The following is a 20,983-nucleotide window of genomic DNA, read 5'->3' on the forward strand; positions in this document are numbered from 1 at the left end:
TTATTTAATAGGAACTATAAATTTGTTTTTCTATGAATGTTAGAACATTTTACGGAGACAGCTAGATTACTGTGGACATTGTTGTTTATGATGAATATAGAAAAAGGATTTACATTTGCTGTTAGGTGAGCTCAGTGGTTGTTAAATGCACTTCTCATCTATGAGATCAGAGTTCAATCCCCATGCCTGGAAGCATGTGAGTTTGGTTAGTGGTCACCATACTGGTGGGGTTTCTTCTGGGTACTCCATCTTCCCTCCACCACCCAAGACCACACCAACAAATTAATGGAATATCCTTCAATAACAATTAAATAGCTGGTACTCCAGCATCCCTCCATAACCCAAGACCACAGCAAAATGGAATATCCTTCAATAACAAGCCATAATAATATAATAAATAGCTGGAAATTGCTGCTATACTAAACATTTCTTGATTGTTCGTGAGTCTAGTAAGTTTATGTGATAGGAGGGCTGGGACACACTCAGGTTCCTTGCTTATGCAACCTCAGGCATGAACGACCTCGTCAATTATGAAATTCCTGCACACCCAAGGATAAATATTTTTTGTCAAAATTATATTAATTCAGAACGTCAAAGATTTGCTGAACATGTAAATCGTTTTGTAATTAACTTGACATTTGTATATACAACGGTATGTGTTAACACTTGCCTTTTTGATTGTAAAAACCACTAGTGTATGCAGTGTTCTATGATCTTAAGATATAGAGAAATGATATATTGGTGCAATTGCTATTAAAGTATATTTTAGATACTCATGTTTTTGCTTCATTTATTAAGTTTTGCTGTGACTGCCTTTCACAACTGGAACTTTGTGTGTTTACATGAATTAAAGATATCATATTAATATGACTTAATGCGCAAAAATGTACAACAGACATGTTGAAAATAGGTTATATATTAGCCTTGCTCTTGGAATATGGGGTATTATGCATGTTCGTAAAGTGTCATCTAACATTCACATGTATGGTCTGCACAGGCTAATCAGGGACGCCACTTTTTTAATGAGAGACTAGCATATAATCGAAAAAAATCCAAATGGCCGGTTTTCCCATAACAAGCTCATTTATGCATTATCTGTTCTTTCAAACTTGTGAAAATTACAATAAGTTAAATGAATCATTTTTACTGATCAAAGGCATCTTAAATTGTATTTATATCTAAAATATGTTCACTGTAGTTTCACTTATAAAATTGTGAACATGTGTTAATAACTTGACCATATTTTAAATCCATTATGTCTTCAGCAATCGTTTCCCCCTTTCTTAGTCATAATTGATACCTGTTTATATCATAGAACTTTTTCAAAATTGTCATATGGTCTATAATATAATATGTTTCTTTCATACTTATTAAAATAAAGAACATTTTAAGCTGCTAACTTGTGTAAGTGAATACTATCCTAATACAACAAAGTGCATCATTTGGTGTAATATAACCTGTCAATAGTAAGGTGCGGTATTTTGAAAATCTTAATTCAAGATGGCGCCATTGAAGCCGGAAGTGGTTTTAAATATTATTTTGTGATTTTGTCGTCTGAGCGCCTAAACTGATCCATACCCTGTTGGCAAAGTAATGGGGAAGAGAAAGGTATTTAACCAGTGAACCTATGTAGAAGAAAGCCCCTCCTTGATAAACAAAAGTATTCCCCAAACGTATTTCCTTATCGTCAAATCGATAAAACTTATTAAAAGTAAAAATAAAAGAAACTAATAAATAGCTGATTTTGTTTATTAACATGTTTAAAACTACGCAAAATAAGATCATTTCACTCAGCCCTTTTACCAGTTGACCATGTAGCTTCTGTACCACATCTATATTTAAGAACAGTAAAACAATTATTATTTGTAAGAAGTATGGCAACCCTCGTTTTCACAAACAACCCGTCACTGGTGAAAACGTCATCTTCAGTCCCTGGTATAACAGGGGTGTGATTTTTCCGTGAATTTCCGCGGATCGGGTTGTCTCGGATGTCACTTCTGAGATTTGCGTAAATTCGTTTTAAAAAATGTGGGGGAGAGGGGCTACGTATTTCATAAGCGGCCCGAAATATCCGCGGCCCGCGAAATCTCTCCGCATTTTACACTGTTAGATTCTGCCTAAGCATTTTTAAAACTAGCCATATAATTGGCTGTCGTTTCCCAATCTTCCAATTAAAATCGTGTTCTTAAAATGCGCTCTGTGATTTGCTTGCAAATGGCGCCGTTGTGAAGCGAAAATTAAGATTATTGAAATAACAAATAGCAATCGAATAAACGACTGACATCACCTAGTCTGATAGGAATAATGAAATGTGTTTGTCAAAAAAAAAACTACGTTTTAGATACAAGCAACACATATTTTGTTAAGAAATGTGCCCACTGAATTTGTGTCACGGAAACCAGTGTTTGCAAATTGGAGTGTAGTCTACTCATGAAGTAAAACAATTTAGAGAGTATCGTTCGAACATGGAAATAGACAAACATGATTTGATTTTTATATGTCTGTGGGTCTGTGTATAATCAGATTCATATGCATATTCTGCTTTATTATGTTTGTCACGCTGTTCAGTTAACTGAAATAGCTTTGAACTGAGTGAAGATGTGAAATGCAAGATATTGAAAGGTAAACAAATTAAATATATTAGTTTAACTCAGTTAAAACATCATTAACACCAGAAGAACACTCAAGTGTTTTTGTTTATATTTAGTCTATTAACTGTCATTCAATAAATTGAAAAACTGCTGCTATTGATCACAATAAATACTTACTTAACTGTTTACTTTGCATCCTCAGTATGTTAAATGTGAAGTTTAACAGGTTTTTATAAAGAAATATTGTTATGAAGTTCAAAAGGTTGTTTATTTTAATGTCTGTTTTTATGTTTGTCATTGCGTTATGCGCGCCATTCGCATAGTCAAAATCAGTCAACAGAATTTTCCTCCCCTCTGACTTTGCCTCAATCACACCCCTGTATAAGCGACCATGCGACCACGCTATGGTAGTCACTGACATAGACATCATCCCCCAGTGTATAAAACAGAAGCCTAGGAAGATCTTCATCTTCTCCAAAGCTAACTGGGCCAACATCAACCAGGACATGGAGCATCTCTCAGCCAGTCATTAACAAAGTTAATCTTCCAGATTCCATAATTCAGTCACTGTGGGACACTCTTAAATCCGGCATTGAGCAGTCGATCAACAAACACGTCCCATCGAAGATGTTTAAGAAGCGCAAGTCTTTACCATGGCTAAACAGGACTCTGTGTAGAATGATCAGACGCAAGTCAAGGCTCTACAAACACGCCAAAAAAGTAACCAGTGGCATACTTTCAAGTCCTACCAGAGAGAATGCAAGAAAGCCAAGCTAAACCACATCAACAGCACCATTCAGAGAGGCCTCAACGAAAACAATACAAAACCATTCTGGAGATACGTGAAATCTCGCAGACAAGACGGCACTGGTGTGGCTCCGCTAAAAAGGATGGGTGTACTCGTGACAAACAGCAAGGACAAAGCCTAGTTACTGATTGATCAGTTCAGGTCTGCATTCACAAAGGAACCAGGAGCTTCACAACTTCAGTCACTACAAAGAGAGTCCGTACACCTATACCCAGAGCTCCAGATAAGAGCCGTACAGCCGTAATTAAGCCCTTTTCTTGAAGATTTACGCATTTATTTTTATAAACTGAACGTACAATTACGACTTTAATATCCATTTTACGCATTTACGAAAAAAATCTGGCAGTACCGATACGCCTGCGTCAGCGCGGAATGATTTGTTGGTCTCTAACATAACGGCGCTTTTCGTTAATTTAAATAACTGAAAAGTTGTAGACTGGGTTCATATATTATTGTCTATTCTGTCGCGTGATTTCCTGTAACTTGTAAATCCGTCAAAAACAATATGTCTGCGCACGATGGAATGCCGGCTTAACCGAAAGCGGTTCAAAACAACTCTTTGTTGTCACATAATGACTACATATGGTGTCGTCTAACCATCCTGACATTAAATCTGTAAACCCAGAAAAAGACATTGTCGCCCCGATATTAAACGATTTGATTACATCGGTGGCTTAAAACGTTAGAAAACACGATGGGAAACGGATGAGACAGTGAAATAAGTGTTCATTTACTTAGCTTACTAGTTGGCTTGTGTTTTCTTGTCAAGAAAAATGAAGAAATAGTATTAGTCAAGAGTTTTAATGTGTAGTTGTATTTGCATCATTATTCAGAATGGAAAACCTAATACAGTAACTGTTTAAGAAGCTACATATATTTATTACAATTGCTGCAAATGTTTCTGTAAAGTCAGTTATACACCCTTCAATATCTAAGAACACGGGTAGTACAGTACTACCTGTATTTTTCGATATGGTAGTACAGGTACTAATTGATTTTAAGCGTTACTCCTTTTCTTTCTGTCAGTGGCAGTACCGTTACTAATTTCACAAATCCTTATCTGGAGCTCTGCCTATACCTCTACTCATTGTAACTGCGTTGGGAGTTGAGAAACTTATGAGAAACATCAATCCTAATAAAGCCCAAGGTCCAGACATGATCCCTAACCTAGTATTGAAGACCTGTGCCTATCAGCTAGCACCAGCAATATCAACCATCTTCCAAACATCTATTGACTCGGGTAAACTTCCCTGTGTTTGGAAAGATGCTTTTATCTCACCTGTATTTAAAAAAGGCGATGTTCACCTAGCCGAAAACTACCGACCTGTATCCCTTACATGCATAATATGCAAACTCCTAGAACACATCATATGCAAACACATCATTACCCACCTGGAGAAAAACAACATCCTAACCAACTTAAACCATGGCTTCCGAACTGGATATTCTTGCGAAACACAACTGTTGACCACCGTTAACGACCTCCTTACCAAGTCCGACTCAGGTACGCAAATAGACATGGCTATCCTTGACTTTAGCAAGGCTTTTGATACTGTCCCACACGCAAAGCTTCTACATAAGCATGAGCAGTACGGAGTCACTGGGAACATTAACAACTGGCTTAGGGACTTCCTCACAGACAGGAACATGAAAGTAATTGTAGAGGGAGAGGAATCACAACCAGCCGCAGTCGACTCAGGCGTACCCCAGGGAACTGTCCTAGGACCCCTGCTATTCCTCTGCCACATCATTGACCTGCCAGACTCGGTTAAGTCCTCTGTCCGTCTATTTGCAGACGACTGCCTGCTCTACCGCACCATCAGAAGTCGCAAGGACCATGATATCCTTCAACATGACCTGAGCCAACTTGAAATCTGGGCAAATACATGGGGAATGCTCTTCAATGCTAAAAAGTGTTACATCCAGGGATCATATTTTTTTCGGTTTTGTCGGTCCTAGACCGATTGGGTAAATGAAAGACCGATTGAAAATTCCAAACAGTCGGTCCGATTCTGTTTGCTAAAATTTCCATGTCATGAAATTGATTACACAGTGTACATGCTAACACACCCTAATGACATTCTTATCTCGATTAGGTGTGATAAACCATTCGCTGCAGTCTCTAAACCGGTAAGGACTGGTTTATTGCACGTCAGACCAAGAATCAAAAACTTGTGAACAGCGGATTAAAGACGCATCCGAAAAGACTCGTCTGAAAGCACGCGCTGTAACTAAACAAAACATGCCAATACATTTTCCACCAGCGTAATAATCTGGTAATATAATTATGAATGAAAGTCGCGGATCTAATCGACAGAACAGCCGAAAGTTATTTATATGGGCGGAACTTCTCATAAAATAGTACACAAGAAAATAATATACATTGTATAAATCTTTAGTAAAACCGTGTTAGAATAGAAATAATTTGTGTAATTTATACTTTGTTGTTGAATAACTCACGACCGGAAAATTAGATGCATGGTTTCAAATGTTTCGCTCTCGTGATTAAATCCCTACGCATCTAAACTATTGGCCGTGGGTTATTTGACAACAAACTATAATGTACAAGAATTATTTCTTAATTATTTGGTGTGTTATTGTCAGTAGCCAACCTTCGCACAGACATTTGTTTGGTTCAGTGCATGTTTGTAAGCTAGTATCGAGTCGACAACAATTTAAAACATCGGTATATACTTATGAAAAGGTCTGATAAAACAGCACACGAAACAACAATAAAATAGCAAATGATAAAACCAGTTGAAAAAACTCTTTCCGTTTAAAAAAAATGCCTAAGGGAATTTAACTTGTACATTTATTATTCCACCTTCATGAATGGCAAATTCAATGGTATATATTTTAACGTAATTTGTCATGATTTTGAAAATAAATTTTCGGTTCCTTTTTCCCCATTTATATTCAAACCGATTGATGTTGCGGGAAAATATGATCCCTGGTTACATCCTGTCCATTAACCAGAAATCTTCCAAATTCTATCAACTCGAAAATCACATTCTTCAACAAGTACCGGAAAACCCGTATCTCGGAGTTACAATCACGGAAGATCTCAAGTGGAGCTTACACATAAACAAGATTACCAAAAAAGCAAATTCCACTCTTGGCTTCCTCAGACGAAACTTGAAACACTGTCCTGAACACTGCGGCAGAACAGCCTCTAATACGTTCGACAGTAGAATACAGCTCCATCGCCTGGGAACCTCACTTCCAAAAAGACATTGACAAACTCGAGAAAATCCAAAAACAGGCAGCATGCTTTATTACCGGGGACTACTCCACCAAAACAACAGGCTGTGTCAAGAGAATGTTGGAAGGTATGAAGATCTCACCACTCCAAGAAAGAAGAAAAGCCAACAGACTGATCTTCTTCTACAAGGTGGTTGAGGGGCTGGTACCAGCCCTGCCAAGCTCTGACTATTTAACCCCTGTCCGCAAATTTAAGCGTAAAGTAACTCCAAAATCATTCCAAAATTTCAATTCTGACAATATCATTGAAAAATACTCTACAAACAATTCTAAGTGCTTCATTCCAATACAGTGCAAGACATCTCAATTTAACAACTCCTTTTTTCCAAAGACAATTATAGAGTGGAACAATATCTAGGATAGTATTGTTTGTGCAAAAACAGTTAACGGTTTCAGATCAACTGTGCTACAGTGGAACTAACTTTATCCAACCTCTCTTCCGTTGTGCTTACGCCGAAAGGACCTACAGCGTATATATCCAGATCTCACTAAAAAGACCCAGGCTAAATCGAACCATGTTATTAGGTTGCTAGTTGCAATAATTCAACTCTCAGCTTTATAACCCAATGGGTTGCTGAGAGTTGCAATGCGCTCTCTAAGTCTCTTGTCCATGGGTGCAAAATGTTATCAACAATGCAAGGGTTAAGGAACACTGAAACTGCAAGAATTTATTAAAATTTACCTGTCTAAACCACAAACTCATCCAAATGGTACCATTAAAGCAAGAAAAAATGGCTTTTTATTGACTTAGTTTTTCTTTCGTACGCTGTATCCGCCATATTGGAAAATTGACCCAATATTGGTTAGGTTTCAGTACACGAATATTTTGCACGTCGGGTTATGTGATGGAGCCTATTAAAGTCGATAACGATGTGGTATTCGATACAGAAGACACTGTTTCAAATTTAAATATAAACATGTCAGTGAGAAAAGTGTGTTGAAACATCGTCATGTTTTTATAGGGTGCATGCATAGGATAACATCCGTAGGATGCCATTCAGGTAAATTTAACATGTTTATGAAGTTTATTCATTATTTTCCTCAATTTGTCTCGAACGACGTCTGTTTAGTGAAGCGCACGGAGTCTGTGCGCTGAACTGCAACCATGTTTATGAAGGGGTGCATATGGACTACCAGAGCCGCCATAGCAATAATTATCAAAGGCTCTGGGAGTCCGTTTATATGGACTAATTAGGTTGCTAACTCAATTTAATAGACATACGCGAGGCATATTTGTATTTGTCACAAAGAAGGAAAAAAAACCTGTGTCTGTTTGTCTGTCATCGTGTCTGTCTGTCCAAAAACTTAACCTTGGTCATAACTTTTGCAAGAGTTCTTCCTGGTTACAGCTTTTTTCATGTAAAAATATTCTGTCTCATGTAAGTGCCAAGTGGCAAAAAGCCATTATCAGTTGCAACTCCCATCAATCTGGAGGGTCAATATCTAAAAAATGGAAAATTGCAAATACCAGGTTACCGACAAAGTAAATTTTTGCCTCTTAAATTAAAATCTTAACTTTGTTCTAGTTGATAAAATGCTTTTGGACAAATTATCACTCAATGAAGGCGTATATACAACGAGCCAAAGTAATATTGCATATGGCCGACTTCTGAAATGTTTTAGCTGCTGATGCAAATTAAGTTTTTACTTACTTTATCAAAGACATGGTCAGAGATTTTGTTCCTTATGTACTAAGTACCGGTACTGGTAAACTGCACATTTCTGCTTTAAGAAAAATTCCATAAGTCCCAATTGCCATTTGAAACTGATAACTAAATCCAAACAGAATTGCAAATTTTTAATATAATTTTCAAGAAGCAATTGCAAACTTTAGCATACTATCAAGTGTTTTACTTTGCCAGCGTGGGGGTGACACTGAAGAAGTTGATGACGGCATTGATCCTTCTGAAGATGAGGCCACACCAGTCCGAGTTACACGCAGGTCAATAGGTATGCATCTTGGCTTCTGGGGATACGGAAATTGGCACAGGTGTTGGACACGTGGCCAATTTATCAAAATGCTATCAATATGTTATAAAACATTTGTCTTCACTTTGACCAAAAAAAATTTGATATAATATATATGAACATATATCCTATCAGATTTATTTTGGTCAAATTGATAAAAAAAATGTTGTTTTATGAGATATTGTGTTTTTCATAATTTGGCCATGGGCCCAACACCTGTGAAAATTAGCTTGAACATATCAGCTATTGGGCATTGGCACTTCAAATTTGTGATGGACCAAAGCTTCTAACAGAAAACATGTTTGTCCTGACTACAAGAAGAAAGAAGCATTAGTTTCTTACCTAAGTTAGTGTTTTTATTGTTTGGACTGTCTAGTTAAAGTTTAAAATGTTAATGAAGCAAAACTTTAATATTTTGAAAAAGTGGGAATTGCTATTGCCGTATGAGCAGTTATTGCTTTTGGGATTATATGATAACTTTTGATTGAAAGATGAAATAAAATAGAATAAAAAAATACTGGTCTTATTTTCAGTAAACCCTCCACCTGCTGTGACTCCAGAAACACCAAACAAAAAGAGAAGGAAGATTTCAGAGTCAGCAGTGTCTAGTAAAGAAGTAACCGAACACAACTCTGAAGTCGACTCTGAATCTGAGGAAAACACTGTAACAAAAAGAAAGACAAGATCCAAAGTGAAAGAATCTCCAGTACCAGAAACAAATCCCTCCAGAGCAAAATCACCGAACAGCGAGAGAGCTATTGGAAAGAACAAAACAGAACCAACTAATAAGGCAGATCTGGTGTCTGAATCGGACACTGAATCTTTGAAGAACAAATCTAAGAAATCTAAAGACTCAAAAACTGTGAGAGATAGCGACACAGATGACAATGAGGGTCATAGTGAGAGAAACTCTAACAAAACTGGTAAAAGTAGTGGTAAAGGAAAAGGGAAGTGTGGCAAAGCGGCGAAAGGCGTTCGAACTGGAAAGTCGGGAAAAGCCATTGCGAAGAAATCCAAAGCAGAAGATTCTGAGGATATGTCACCATGGGTGGAAAAGCGTGCGACGCCGTCCTTAGATTATAATGAGACCAATGCTAAGTGTCCACTACCTGGCTGTGATTCTAAAGGTAATATTCGTACTGCGTAATCTTGTTTTAATTCATTTGTGTAAAGCGATGTCCCAGATGAGCATGTCCAGTCCGCACAGGCTAATCAGAGATGACACTTTCCGCTTTTATGGAGTTTTTCATTAAAAGAAAGTCTCTTCTAAGCAAAAATCAAGGAAGTTGGGTAAGCGTTATTTGCCTAGAACAATGTAATTTAATCTTTCCAGCATTCGCAATTAATAAATTGTGGTTCAGTCTCCGCCAAACATGGTCGGACCGACGGACATGTCCTGTAAAATTTTGTAAGGTCCGGCCTGTCGGTCTAATTTACAGGACCGATTGTCCGGTAAAAAAAAGAACGAAATTGTTGATTATTTATGTTTTTACGGCTCTGAAAGTTTTCCGCGGTATAAAAATAGCGATCGCGTCTTTCCGTTCCAACGCTCTACTCTACGGAATTTTTCGATGCACCTGATTGGTCCATTTTTTTGCGTCGTTACCATATGAAGAATGCTCGTCAGGAGGGTCTAAATCCATGACGGCCTAGTCGCTAATTAGTTTAATTATAAATCTGATTATTAAATGAAACAAATATCAATTTGTATGGACGTAATCGAGATAGTTATTAATAATTGTGATCATCTTCATTCACAATGTCATGATCTTGACAGTCAATGTTCCTGCGTGAAAAAGGCTGGAAATCAATGATCTAAGCCGTCATGGGTTTAGGCCGTATTGACCAGATTCCTCTCTGACATGCGCACTGACACTTAGCAACAAGAATCAACAAACGCTACCGCCGAGTTTGACTTTGAAAACTGTTTGAAAAATGTTTCTACGATATTACGAGGGAGCGACTCCCGGTGGAAAACGACCGGCAACACCTGAAAATGAAATGCTCCTAAAATCTTTTTGTACATAGTGCAATTATAATGATAAATGTGTTCAATAGTTTTCAGAACATGTTTCATAAAACTAAACAAGTACCATGTATGGCCGCTTTTCGTGTGATTGTATTAATATATTTATGTAGTTGGTAGGTCCTGTGAAAAAAGAGGAGGTCCTGTATTTTTTCCCAGTTTACAGGACCTACTGTCCTGTAAAAATTTGACTAGTTTGGCGGAGACTGGTGGTTTTAATGTATAAGGCCTACCTTTAGACCCCTTCATTAAAGGAGTAAAACTTCTTATTGTATGAAACTTGCAAAATATAAGTATTTAAAAGTAGTTTTAATGAAAATTCAGAGCTTTTTTTCTTGATTTTGGGAAATGGCCTGGCCTTCCATTTTGGGGAAAACGTCAATAAAACATAAAAAGGGAGAAAACATTCCTAAATTAAGCTTGAAATTTTAGGAAAATTGCATCATTTTAAAGAAATTCTCCTAGGGGAAGGGCCTTGCTTAAGAAGGGAAAAAAACCTGATATTTGATAGTCAATCTGCAGATTATTATTGCAGTATAATTATTGACAATATATAAAGACCTGACTAACTACTAACTTTAAAAGTCTCAGAAAAATGTGTATTTTTATTATGTGTTTATGTAGAAAATGTAAGAATTAAGTTGTTAGACAAGGACATTTTTTTGGATAATTTTCCCCCCAAAATGGCAGGCCAAGTCCTTTCCCCAAACAAGAAAAAAAGCTCAGTATGTTATCCTAGATGTTTTCCTATGCTATTTACTTACAGGTCACTTGACTGGCAAACATGACAGTCACAGGACATTGTCAGCCTGTCCCCTCTACCACAACACAACAGCAGAGGCTTGTAAGGTGAGAGAATTTATTCACCCCTTGCAGTGTTGTTCTGTTATTGCTGTCAGTTTCGAGCTGAAATTCCCCCATTCCTAATCAAGAAGTATATACAAATCATACAGTGTTTTTTTTATGGCAATTTCGGGGCCGAAATTCGGCCCCATTCCCCTCCAAAAATAGTATATATTTTCCCCCAATTTTTTTGAAAAAATCCCCTCCAAAAGTAAAAAAAAAAAAAAAACATTTTTTTTTTAGAAACAACTGCCCCATGATAGATTTATCTCAAATTCATTTTATTAACATCTAACAAGGTATATAACTATAATTAATATGATTTTTTATTATTATAAAGAGTTATATTAAATTAGGTTTTCCCAAATCAGTGGACTTCATGAATTAATTTTTTATCCAAAATGGCCAAGAAAAGGCCTGATGTATCTATATTGTGTCAATATTTGTTGATAAAAACATTCCAATTTGGCCCATTTTATTGAAAAAAAATGCTCAAATTTGCCATTTTATTGATTAAAAAAATCCCAATTATACTCTAATTGGCTTGGAAAACTGATACTGTGCATGACGGCTGAACTGACTGAAACTAATGTTGAACAAATCATTGATATATATTTAAGAAAAAGAACAGAGACATTCAGCTGTGAATATTACATTCATACATACATGTGTATTCATATAATAAATATCATTACATATAAAAGAATAACTTCTTAATTTTCCCCTTTTCCTAAAAAACGACACGTTTTTTCCCTTTGGACGGGCCCCGCCACCATTCCCCTATAGGTGAAAAAAACCACTGATCATAACTATAAATAAAACAGTTTATTGTTTATAGTTGCCAGCAATTTTTTTCCTTCTTTATAAAGTACCGGAAAACAGCACTTTCCCAATTAGAAAAAAATTTACATCTCCCAATTGCTGTAAAAAAAATTCCAATTGAATGTTTCTAAAAAAAGAAAAAATTATTTTTTTTTCAAATAAAATGCAACATTTACTTAGTTTCCCTTTGAAGCTCTATGGCTTGAACCTAAATAAATATCAGCGCCCTCACACTTCTTTGGGGGAAGGGGTCCGCAGCCCTTAGGAGGGGGAATTTTCGCGGCGTTTCCCTTTTGGGGGGATTTTTTTTACTTACTCTCTCATTATTACATTTGTACATGTTTGCACTATATTCATTGCATTTTTCATAATTTAGTATGTTTGCAAAGATTAAATTGAAATAGAATTGAGATATAATAATCATGAGAAACATCTTTCTATTAAAAAAAAAAAAAAAAAAAAAAAAAATTTTTTTTTTTAGGATGAATTTTTCCCCCCAAAAGGGGAAAAAAGTATAATTTTCAGGTAGGGGACTGCCGCCGTATTTTGGCGGCAGATTTAATAGATTGAGGGCCCTGAATATAATATTGACAACTTGACAACATTTAGTTAGCAATTTAAAAGTTTTGGGAGCCAAAAATAAATTCACCATTTTCCCATTATGAAGACGTCAAGACTCGAATTTTCCCAATTTCATTAATTTTTTCGCACAATTTTCCCAATTGGACTGGTACCGGTACTTTTCCCAATTGAGCTAAAAAAAATAGCTGGTTGCAACATTTCCCTATTCAGCTCTCTCAGTTGAAGTATGATAGTAAACATTATATTAATAATACCTTTATACTCAAATGTTAAAGTATTTGTTTGTAAAAAAATCCACCAATTTCCCAATTTTAGTGTAAACAACGCGATTTGTCCTAATCAAAAGGGCACCAGCCCCATTCCCCAAAAAGGGAGAATAAAAAACACTGGTGAGGGAACTTGTTCACTCTGTTCTGGGGGATGCCACTATATGAGGAGTGTTAACGCTTGGAACAAAAAGCCCAAATGAGAAGAATTGTACCGTTCAATTATAAAGTAGGCCATTAAAAACTTTAAGGCAAGGGGAGCATTATGCAAAAGTATTTTAGGCCCCCGAATTGAATGATCAGCTGTATATTGTTTTTGGCCTGTCTGTCTGTCATTGTATGTGTGAGTCTGTCTGTCTGTCTGTCCCAAAACTTTAACCTTGGTCATAACTTTTGCAATGTTGAAGATAGCACCTTGATATTTGGCATGCATGTGTATCTCCTGAAGCTGCACATTTTGAGTGGTGAAAGGTCAAGGTCATCCTTCAAGGTCAAGTGTCTTTTTTTTCTAAAATAGCTGCCGTGCGGCTTCAAAGCGCTGTAGGGGGCATTGTGTTTCACAAACACAGCTCTTATTCTTCTTGAAAATTGTTGTAACTGTTTAGGTTTCTGTTAGTGTTTAACTTATAATGTACTTTTTCAGGAGCGTCATGATGAACGCCAGAAGATAACTGAGGAACGACAGTCTTTCATAGCTGGACTCACAGACAGGAAAGGCTTACGACGGCAGGTGGGCACAAATAAACTTAATAACTCAGTAAAAAACTGAAATATGAAACTTGATAGTATCTGCATTCAGAAGGTTTGCTCCAAGTATTTATTTCATGAATATGGTATTATTTCCATGACATTATGATGGTCATAACAATGTTGAGACAATTATAACTACTGTAAGGCTTGAAAGGGCCAGTTGCCAAATCATCAAAAGGCTACAAATTAGAAAATTTGGCTCAAGAAATTTCCATTTGGCTACAATGTTTCATTCATAAAACTCCATAAAACTGATACAATGTGAAGAATATGTTCTGCAATAAATTTTTCTAAAGAAAATTTTGAGCCAGAGAGCCCTGCTTTTAATTGTTTACATTCCAGTTTTTCAGTCCATGTATCATTTATGCATTGTGAGACTTATTGTGAACTTTGAATTGTAATCAGGTTTTTTCACTTAAGTTGAAAAAATGTAAAACTTTCATGACTAATTTTGAAATATGGAAACAATAATTGGTTGTAAATTATATACAGGCATCCAATTAATGCTGGCAAAGGACCTAGTATCAGGAACATATTTAAGTTAATATTCTGATTAAACTTTGAGGTTCCTGCTCAAATTTTGAGATAAGATTGACCATGATGATTAACTTCAGCAATTATTTTTGCCCAAATGTGAAAAGTACTGGTACCAGCCCAATTTTTATTTTATTTTTGGAAACCTTCAATTTGGAATTTTTTTGACAGCAATTGGGAAATTTGTAGTGTTTTCCTAATTGGGAAAGTGCTGTTTTTGGTACTTTTTGAGGAAGGAAAAAATTATCTGAACTTTGTTGATCACAGATGTTGTTTTGAGTTTTTATGCCCTCCCTTCGAAGAAGAGGAGGTACATGTATATTGTTTTGCACATGTCGGTCCGTCCGTATGTCCGTCCGTTCACCAGATGGTTTCCAGATGATAACTCAAGAACGCTTAGGCCTAGGGTCATGAAACTTCATAGGTACAATGATCATGACTCGCAGATGACCCCTATTGATTTTGAGGTCAATAGGTCAAAGGTCAAGGTCACGATGACCCGAAATAGTAAAATGGTTTCTGGATGATAACTCAAGAACGCTTATGCCTAGGATCATGAAACTTCATAGGTACATTGATCATGACTCGCAGATGACCCCCTATTGATTTTCAGGTCACTAGGTCAAAGGTCAAGGTCACGTTGACCCGAAATAGTAAAATGGTTTCTGGATGATAACTCAAGAACGCTTATGCCTAGGATCATGAAACTTCATAGGTACATTGATCATGACTCGCAGATGACCCCTATTGATTTTCAGGTCAATAGGTCAAAGGTCAAGGTCACGGTGACTCAACTTAGAAAAATGGTTTCCAGATGATAACTCAAGAACGCTTACGCCTAGATCATGAAACTTCATAAGTGCATTGATCATGACTCGCAGATGACCCCTATTGACTTTCAGGTCACTAGGTAAAAGGTCAAGGCCACGGTGACTTGACACAGTAAAATGGTTTCCGGATGATAACTCAAGAAAGCTTACACCAAGGATCATGAAACTTCATAGGTACATTGATCATGACTGGCAGATGACCCCTATTGATTTTCAGGTCACTTGGTCAAGGTCACAGTGACAAAAAACGTATTCACACAATGGCTGCCACTACAACTGACAGCCCATATGGGGGGCATGCATGTTTTACAAACAGCCCTTGTTAGTTTGACTATACCCTGAATTTGAGCAAAAGAAAGTGATTATTACTATGGCGGCCTGATATTTTAGATTGTTTGTGAGCTGACTTACATTCTCAATACTCAGCTGAGTGGAAACTCAAATCTCATCGTCTGAGTTGATGTAAAATATATGAGTCGTGTTCTGAGAAAACTAGGCATAATGCATGTGCGTAAAGTGTCGTCCCAGATTAGCCTGTGCAGTCTGCACAGGCTAATTAGAAACAACACTTTCCGCCTAAATTGGATTTTTGCTAAGAAGAGACTTCATTTAAACGAAAAAATGTCATAAAAGCGGAAAGTGTCGTCCCTGATTAGCCTGTGCGGACTCCTTAGTCAAATCTGTGATGACACTTTACACACATGCATTATGCCCAGTTTTCTCAGAACACGACTCATATAGAATAATCGGTTGAGAAGTGCATTTTCCAACCACTGCTCTAAGCAGACAGCCTTCTATCTTAACCCTTTCCCACTCAGAAGCAAAGTGAAAATGGCTATGTGCAAACAGCATAAAACCAGAACAGCTGCTCATCTAAGAGTTGGAAATGAGGCCTTTAATCTTGAATATAGTAAGGAAAGTCTTTAATTAAAATAATTTATTTATTCGACTACAAATGCGTCAAAATACGTATCTTAAGTGGTAAAGGGTTCATATTGCATACATTTAAGGTATACATTATATTGCAGCATGCTAATGATGAACAGAAGGCGCGCCAGGACGTGATAACAAAAGCGCGGGCGGACATACCCGAGCTGTCGGAAGATATCAGGAAGGAGCACGAGATTCACGCACAGAAATACGAAAAGTCTCGTCAGCCGCTACTGAACGGTTTCGCGTCTGATTACGATCTTCAGCTGTTCCAAGACGCGCAGGCTCGAGCCTGTGAACAAAGGGTAATGTTGCTTGGTCTTACGATCTGCTCCCAATATTTTTTTTGTATCAGGGCATAGATTTGTGGACTTTTCCCTTTTACAATAATGTTGCCTAAAATCTTTGATATTTATGCCCCCCTTCGAAGAAGAGGGGGTATATTGCTTTGCACATGTTGGTCGGTCAGTCGGTCGGTCCACCAGGTGGTTTCCGGATGATAACTCGAGAACGCTTGGGCCTAGGATCATGAAACTTCATAGGTAGATTGATCATGACTCGCAGATGACCCCTATTGATTTTGAGGTCACTAGCAGAGCTCCAGATAAGGTTTTGTGAAATTCTTAAATTACTACCAGATTTTCAAAAAGAATTCTTAACTCTGAAATTTTATTTTTAACGTTACTACTAAGTTTTGGAAAATAATTCTTATTTTTTCTTAATGACCTAAAAATAAATAATAATGGTTATTTTCATGCAAAAAAAATCAAAATAAACATACTAGCAACTTTATTTATACGAGTTCAACAGTGTCTTTTCAGTATTATACAATTTTATTTTTCAAATACCTTCATATGCCCAAACCTTGCTTAGATTCCATGCCTTAGATGAATTTTTACATATTTTACAATTAAAACGTGTCTCCCATTCAATCTTTTCAACGATTAGCCACGGGACTTGTCTCTTCCACTCGTTCAATGTTTTTTTGTGTGTTTAAGTTTTGACCCGTCGTGTCGCGTTTTTGTTTAGCTTTTCCGACTGTGTCGGCAACTGAACATACAACATCGTATAAGATCTTTTCTATAATGTCTTTCTAAACATTTAACTTCGGCTCACTTTGCGTACAATATGTTAAAAGCGTGTTTTTGGACGCTTTGCAGTTTTTTGGGACGCTCTTTGGGCGCCGCCATTGTTTTTTGACAAATAGACTGCATACGCCGCTTTTATTGGAAAAAATGCGCATTGTTAAACAAACCCGATAACCATTCTATATAAGCACCGCAAAGATCTTTAATACGCGAAAAGAACTCAATAAAAATCTATACAAACCGATGTAAAAATAATATTCGTAACTTGATTTTGTAATTCTTAATGGTACGACAAGATTTTAAAATAAATACTTAACGAACTTGAAAATAATTCGTAATTACGAAAATACGACCCTTATCTGGAGCTCTGACTAGGTCAAAGGTCAAGGTCACGGTGACCCGAAATAGGAAAATGGTTTTCAGATGATAACTCAAGAACGCATACGCCTAAGATCATGAAACTTCATAGGTAGATTGATCATGACTCGCAGATGACCCCTATTGATTTTGAGGTCACTAGGTCAAAGGTCAAGGTCACAGTGACCCGAAATAGTAAAATGGTTTCCGGATGATAACTCAAGAACACATACGCCTAGGATCATGAAACTTCATAGGTAGATTGATAATGACTCGCAGATGACCTCTATTGATTTTGAGGTCACTAGGTCAAAGGTCAAGGTCACGGTGACCTGCAATAGTAAAATGGTTTCCGGATGATAACTCAAGAACGCATACGCCTAGGATCATGAAACTCCATCGTTAGATAGATCATGACTCGCAGATGACCCCTATATAATTTGAGGTCACTAGGTCAAAGGTCAAGGTCACGGTGACCCGAAATAGTAAATTGGTTTTTGGATGATAACTCAAGAACGCATACGCCTAGGATCATGAAACTTCATAGGTAGATTGATCATGACTCGCAGATGACCCCTATTGATTTTGAGGTCATTAGGTCAAAGGTCAAGGTCACGTTGACCCGAAATAGTAAAATGGTTTTCGGATGATAACTCAAGAACGCATACGCCTAGGATCATGAAACTTCATGGGTAGATTGATCATGACTCGCAGATGACCCCTATTGATTTTGAGGTCACTAGGTCAAAGGTCAAGGTTACAGTGACAAAAAACGTATTCACACAATGGCTGCCACTACAACGGACAGCCCATATGGGGGGCATGCATGTTTTACAAACAGCCCTTGTTTTTATGGATGTTGCCCACATCACCTGACCTGATTTTGACCTTGACATTTACCTACTTTTCACTGAATCAAATCTGACAAGGCTTCCACTGGGACCGATGTGTTTATTGAATGCAGCATTTTTCTTTTTTGCTAATTTAAAACATGTTTTGCATCTTTTGGGGGAAGTTTTGGTCAGATTTTACGGAAAATGTTACTTTTTATCCCCACGCTTTTTGAAAAAAAGGTGGGGATATTGTGGTTATCTCCGCCGTCCGTCCGTCTGTCCGTCCGTCCTGGCCACTATCTCCTCCTACACTAAAAGCACTAGAACCTTGAAACTTACACACATGGTAGCTATGAGCATATGTGCGACCCTGCACTATTTGGAATTTTGATCTGACCCCTGGGTCAAAAGTTATAGCGGTTGGGGTGGGGCCGCGTCAGAAATTATCACTCATTTTTTAGGTTATTTTACATTTACTTCTTTATTTCTACACCGATTCACTTCAAATTGATACTGGACCTCTCTTATGACAATACGGTCAATCTCAACCATGCATGGCCCCATTCCCAACCCTGGGGCGCCCCGCCCACATAGGCCACACCCACCAAAAATTTCCATTTACTATAATTTTTTCATTTCTACACGGATTCACTTCAAATTGATACTGAACTTTTGTTATGACATTAGGGTCAATCTCAACTATGCATGGCCCCAATCCCAACCCTGGGGCGCCCGCCCACATAGGCCACACCCACCAAAAAATTCCATTTACTATATTTTTTTCATTTCTACACGGATTCACTTCAAATTGATACTGAACTTCTCTTATGACATTAGGGTCAATCTCAACTATGCATGGCCCCATAACCAACCCTGGGGCCCCGCCCACATAGACCACACCCACCCAAAATTGCCTTTACTATAATTTCTTCATTTCTACACCGATTCACTTCAAATTGATATTGAACTTCTCTTATGACAATACAGTCAATCTCAACTATGCATGGCCCCATTACCAACCCTGGGGCGCCCCGCCCACATAGACCACACCCACCCAAAATTGCCTTTTACTATAATTTCTTCATTTCTACACCGATTCACTTCAAATTGATACTGAACCTCTCTTATGACAATACGGTCAATCTCAACTATGCAATTAGCCCCATTACCAACCCTGGGGCCCCGCCCACATAGACCACACCCACCCAAAATTGCCTTTTACTATAACTTCTTCATTTCTACACCAATTCACTTCTAATTGATACTGAACTTCTCTTATGACAATACGGTCAATCTCAGCTATGCATGGCCCCATTACCAACCCTGGGGCACACCTAGGTCAAACATTCGGCGTGGGGATACGCGTTGGCCTCTGCCGCGCCATTTCTAGTTGCTATTGGGAAACAGCTTGTAAGTTGCTGAAATTTTGGACTAAAAAATCACTGAAGTTTGCTCAGAATATTGTTGTTTTTTATGTCCCCCACCACTATAGTGGGGGACATATTGTTTTTGCCCTGTCTGTTGGTTTGTTTGTTGGTTTGTTTGTTTGCCCCAACTTTAACATTTTGCCATAACTTTTGCAATATTGAAGATAGCAACTTTATATTTGGCATGCATGTGTATCACATGGAGCTGCACATTTTGAGTGGTGAAAGGTCAAGGTCATCCTTCAAGGTCAAAGGTCAAATATATGGGTTAAAATCGCTCATTTAATGTACACTTTTGCAATATTGAAGCTAGCAACTTGATATTTGGCATGCAGGTGTATCTCATGGAGCTGCACATTTTGAGTGGTGAAAGGTCAAGGTCATCCTTCAAGGTCAAAGGTCATATATATGGGGGATATAGTGTTTCACAAACACATCGCTTGTTTGCCTTTATACCAGAGCCCTCACACTACTTTGGGGGGAAGGGGTCCGCAGCCCTAAGGAGGGGGAATTTTCGCGGCGTTTCCCTTTTGGGGGGATTTTTTTACTTACTCTCATTATTAATTTTGTACATGTTTGCACTACATTCATTGCATTTTTCATAATTTAGTATGTTTGAATAGATTAAATTGAAATAAAATTGAGATATAATAATCATGAGATGAGACACATCTTTCTATTAAAAAAAAAAAAAATTATATTTTTTTTTTTAGGGGGAATTTTATTCTCCAAAAGGGGAAAAAAGTATACTTTTCAGGTGGGAGACTGCCACCGAAATTCGGCGGCAGATTTGATAGATTTAGGGCCCTGTATACTTAAATCTGTTATGCAAACAATATTGCAGTCTTCGAAATTAGCACACGCCCGATCGCCCGTGGCGAGTAAAATTACTGCCGGGCACATACAAAAATTCACGTTTGTGGCCCGCTGGGCATGTAAATTATTGAAGCCAATTGACAGTTTATAAAAAAAAATCGTAAGCGGTTCTTGATATTTGCAGATATATTTTTCAATTTTGCGAACAAACACCTTGCCGTAAGTTGTAAAACAATGAAATTCGATTGGTT

General features: G+C 37.4%; 1 protein-coding gene across 1 annotated transcript in view; it reads left to right on the plus strand.

Moving 5' to 3' along the window:
* The first annotated feature begins 1,452 nt into the window (after nt 1-1,452).
* Nucleotides 1,453-20,983, plus strand: part of LOC127857114 (histone acetyltransferase KAT7-like) — a 40,205-nt gene continuing 20,674 nt past the window's right edge. Inside the window, exons 1-6 of the mRNA XM_052393471.1 lie at nt 1,453-1,608; nt 8,523-8,610; nt 9,162-9,755; nt 11,421-11,503; nt 13,811-13,897; nt 16,310-16,516. Of these exons, the coding sequence (XP_052249431.1) occupies nt 1,594-1,608; nt 8,523-8,610; nt 9,162-9,755; nt 11,421-11,503; nt 13,811-13,897; nt 16,310-16,516 (1,074 nt within the window). The 5' untranslated portion in view covers nt 1,453-1,593. The remainder of the gene's footprint in view (nt 1,609-8,522; nt 8,611-9,161; nt 9,756-11,420; nt 11,504-13,810; nt 13,898-16,309; nt 16,517-20,983) is intronic.

The sequence above is a fragment of the Dreissena polymorpha genome, chromosome 14 (assembly GCF_020536995.1).
Source record: "Dreissena polymorpha isolate Duluth1 chromosome 14, UMN_Dpol_1.0, whole genome shotgun sequence".
NCBI lineage: Eukaryota > Metazoa > Mollusca > Bivalvia > Myida > Dreissenidae > Dreissena > Dreissena polymorpha.